The sequence below is a fragment of the Pinus tabuliformis genome, chromosome 4_2, assembly GCF_031772625.1.
Source record: "Pinus tabuliformis cultivar Carrire ecotype Pingquan chromosome 4_2, CPIR1, whole genome shotgun sequence".
Lineage (NCBI taxonomy): Eukaryota > Viridiplantae > Streptophyta > Pinopsida > Pinales > Pinaceae > Pinus > Pinus tabuliformis.
Window position 1 is genome coordinate 1,143,081,004 of NC_142304.1, and position 4,388 is coordinate 1,143,085,391.

The 4,388-nt window shown below is 36.4% G+C and overlaps 1 protein-coding gene across 1 annotated transcript; it reads left to right on the forward strand.

The window, feature by feature from the left end:
- Nucleotides 1-244: 244 nt before the first annotated feature.
- Nucleotides 245-1,574, forward strand: LOC149173708 (protein BPS1, chloroplastic-like). Its single transcript, XM_089427977.1, has one exon. The coding sequence runs from the start codon at nucleotides 296-298 to the stop codon at nucleotides 1,451-1,453; it is 1,158 nt and encodes a 385-aa protein (XP_089284103.1). The 5' UTR covers nucleotides 245-295; the 3' UTR covers nucleotides 1,454-1,574.
- The last annotated feature ends 2,814 nt before the right edge of the window (nucleotides 1,575-4,388 follow it).

A 4,388-nucleotide genomic window follows, 5' to 3' on the forward strand; every position in this document is an offset into this window, starting at 1 on the left:
TGTGTCAATACAGCTCATTTAACTTATTCATGATTCATTTGAAAAGTGCAAAAAACAGGACCACTAAAGCTAGCTGGAGCAATGAAGCAAATCTGCTTAATCCAGCTGTTAGGTATATTTCCAGAAAGACATTTTGCTGCTGTTGCTATGGCAATGATCTGTCCTCTGTCAAGTCAATATAGAATTATTACATATTTATATCAAGGATCTCAATCAAATATAAATAAGAGACATAACCAAGGATTTGAATTATTCTGATAAGGTATTTGAGAAAGAGATAGAGTTGCAGAGAAGCATGACTCAATTGGGTTCATCCCTGTTATCCTCGTTAGGGGCGGCATTCCATTCATTTCATGCCTACCCATCTTCCCTGGTCTCCTCCTTCAAATACCCTATACTCAATTCCAATGCAAAGACAAATCCAGTTGGGGAGTTTGAGTCCATACCCAATTCAAATACAAATACAAGCCCAGCTGGGGAATTTGAGTCTGATCTGAGCTCAAGACTGGATGGTCTGAGGCAGGCAACCCAGATAAACCTGGAATGGCTTCAGGAAGCCCTAGGAGTTGTAATATACACACACAGCACAGTGCTCAAGGTGATCCCAGAGCATCTGCAGCTGCCACTGAACGAGAAAGAGAAGAGATCCATAAATGAGTATTTGGATGACAGTGTGAACTTGTTAGATGCTTGCAACGTGCTGAGGGAGAGCTTTGGGGATGTTCAACGCTACCAGATGATGGTGCAGGTGGCACTCCATTCATTAATGGATGTCAGATCAGAGGAGCAGGTCAAGGTTACTCGCTTGAAGAACATTTTGCATGAATGCGTAGTGGCCATCAGGAGAAAAGAGGAGGAGGCAGGAAGTGGCAGGCAAGGGAATCAGAGATCAAAGCTGGAGAATTGCAGTTCCATGCTCAGACGTATGGGTGAGAAGCTCAGTACCAGTTCAAGTAGTAATGGGGATCATGAGTCATCTAGGAATACTAGCAAGAATGCAGTAGTGATGAGTGCCCTTTATGGAGCTAAGACCATAACTATTTTCTTATGTGGTGTGCTATCCATGGCCCTGCTGGTGAAGACCAAGAGGCTTCTGCCCACATTGAACCTGCTCACCCACCATGAACAGCCTTCATGGTCTCCATCAATGCTCAAACTGCAGCACAGAGTCAAGGAGGAGATTGAGAGGAGAAGGGCCATAAAAGGCTCTGCTGCACTCCTCCAAGAACTAGACAATGTGCATGTGGAAGTGAAGGGGCTTTATCATAAACTAAACGCAGGAGACAAGGCCTTAAAGAACTGTTTGGTGGATGAAATCAGAGAATCTGTGTCCAGGTTGCGAGGATCTGCAAAGGATATGGAGAAGAAGCTGGTACCTGTGGAGCATCAGGTTGATGAGATTTACAGAATGCTTGTATCTAGCAGAGTATCCCTGCTTGGCATCATAGAATAGAATAATTTTTTTTTGTCTATCTAGGTATAGATTATGGGAGTCACAAAATGCAATAGAATTTGCACAAAAATAGTTTGCAGTTGAGCTCTCAAGTTAATTCTGCTGGTCAAGCATATTTGGAATCAAGAGGGGTAAAGTTTGTACATCAATACAAATGACATTTACATTTTCATCCTTTTTCTTCATTGCAATTCATTTACATTTTCATCCTTTTTCTTCATTGCAATTCATTTTCATTTTCATTTTCTTCTGGGTTGCAAAGCAAATGTGAATACTCTCTTTTTTTTATGTTTTTGAGTTTTAGGGATTATTAACAATAAATATTTTAGTTTTGGTTTTTAAGTGATAAATTATATTGTTTAGAAAAATTGATTATTATTTTTTTCATTTAAATTTAATTTTTAATAATAATATATAAGAGCATGTGTTTCCTCTTAAAAGGCACAGATTCAAAATCAGAAAGAGGTAAAGTATGTATGTCTTTGTAAATTTAACAATCAAATCGCTACTAGGAAGTAACTCCCTTGTCGCACAAACAAAATAATCTCATACACCAATTTGATGTCTGACTTAACCACAACTTTAAAATTAGATAATAATAATAAATTATTACTTAAAATAAAATTCAAAATTCAAAATTACTTAACTATCCACAACTTCACTCCTAAACTCTAATGAAAGATTAGAACTACATAATCAAACCATGCACATAAAAGAAAAAGAAAGGTTGTTAAAAGAGTTTTAACAGTTAAAATCATAGTTACCGAATTTTGCTAAATCAGGCCAATGAATTTTGAAATTTGGGAATTCAATTTATTGGACAAATAATGCTATTCGCTTCAGTAAAATTCCTGGGTACTTCAGCCATGTCCTTGTAGCTGTAGTCCTTTCAATATTATTTCTGAATTACTAAAATTCATATCACAGTAATTATTTAAGTGGGGGTAGAAAATGGAATATTTCAATGTAGGTAGTCATTATTATAACCATATGACACGTCAATGTAATGTATCAGGATATTTTAAAACCAATATCAAACAAACATAACAAAATGAAGAATAGTAGTTAGATTGTAGTTTTTTTAGAATTAGTTGCCGTGTTCATTTTAAGGAAAATTTGATATTTCCAAAATGAAGAATAGTAGTTAGATTGTAGTTTTTTTTAGAATTAGTTGCAGTGTTCATTTTAAGGAAAATTTGATGTTTCGAATCCTTAACCAATTCCAAAGTTGCTTCAAGGAATGAGTGCGTAGTTGCTTCATTTAATATTTTGCTTTTTGTTTTTCTCTCATTCATTCTCAACACTAGGATCCACTTGTTTTTAGAAATTGGTAATTATTTATATATATATATTATTATTTTTTTATTGATTCTAACGACAATATTAATAATAAAAATATAATTTTTTTACCTCTTTAATAATAGGGTTGTTAATCTTTTCTTTTTTTTTTATCCTCCTGTTTATAGTCTTTTAGAGAAAGGTTTAAATTTTTCTCCTGGTCTTAGAAAAATCCCAGTGGAAGATCTCTAACATTGAATTAGGATGAGGGACTTACCGGACTCTACTAAGGATATCATTAGACAGGATTGTGTGGTGGTCCTGAGAAAGGCTAAGCCCCCTAAGAACAACCTTAGCAAACCTTGTTTCAGGGTCTCAAAGTTTTGAATAATAACAAGGACATCGTTGTTTTTCCGCTATCTTAGATAAGGAAGATTACCAGAGAAAAATGTTAGATCACCTTTGTAATAGCGAGAGCTATAGAAAACTTAATAAGAATCCCTTAAAGAAGATTTCTAAAACAATTTCTCTAGCCATAAAATCTAGTAGCACTGTTAGCTCCCTTAGGGAGCCCTAGATCCATAAGGAAGGGGCTCCTCTGCGACCCCTTGTCAACACTATTGAAGGGTCGACCTATCTTCTTGCTAAGTTTTTAGCCAATAAGCTTAAACCTCTTGTTGGTCGGATTGAATGCTTTGTCAAAGATTGTCTTAGTTTGTCAACAAATTAAAGGGTATAAGGTTGGATCCTCTAGATAATTTGGTGAGTTTTGATGTGGTCTCCTTGTACACTAATATCCCCATTAACAAGTCATCAAGCACATTACGGAACCAGATACAACTTATTTGGTTGAAATTTGTCTTACTTCTACTTTCGTCAGTTTCAAAGGTGAATTTTATGAACAAACTTGTGGAGTAGCCATCGGTTCCCCCCTTTCCCCAATAGTGGCTAATTTGTTTATGGAGGACTTTGAATCTAAGCACTTGTCTCAGCTCTATTCTAGCCTAAGCTTTGGAAAATGCTTGTGGATGACACTTGTGTCATTTGGTCTCGTGTTCGGGAAAAGTTGGACCTCTTTTTCCAGCATCTTAACAAGCAATCTAGTTCCATAAAGTTTACTATGGAATGTGAAATCGATGGCAACCTCCCTTTCCTCGATGTTCTTATTTCAAAGAGAGACGATGATTCCTTCTCCCACCAGGTTTTTCAGAAGAAAACTCGCACCGAACAATATCTTCATGCAAATTTGCATAATTTCCTTGCTCAAAAGCTAGGTGTTCTCAACACCTTAGCCACTCCAGTGTTATGAGTTTCTAATGAAAACCACTTCAATGATGAAAAAATCCATCTCCATAGTGTTTTTAATAAGAATGGTTATAGTAAGCGACAATGTCTTAGAGCCTTCCTTAAGGTTGAAAAAGGTCTTAGGATTAAAAATGATCTTAAAGATCAGTTTTTAGGGGTGCATCTTCCGTTTAGCCAAGGAACCACAGACAAGAATGCTAAAATATTGAAGAAGCATAAGGTTCCTTCAACATTTAGGCCTCTAAACACTATCTGAAGCTCCCTAAGATCAGTGAAGGACCCTGTGAACCCTAATGATGGGAAAGGTGTTTATGTCATCCCTTGCGCTTGTGGGACTCCGTACATTGGTGAA

Coding starts and splice junctions, on each gene's coding strand:
- LOC149173708 (XM_089427977.1), top strand. CDS start 296: ATGACTCAATTGGGTTCATCCCTGTTATCCTCGTTAGGGGCGGCATTC.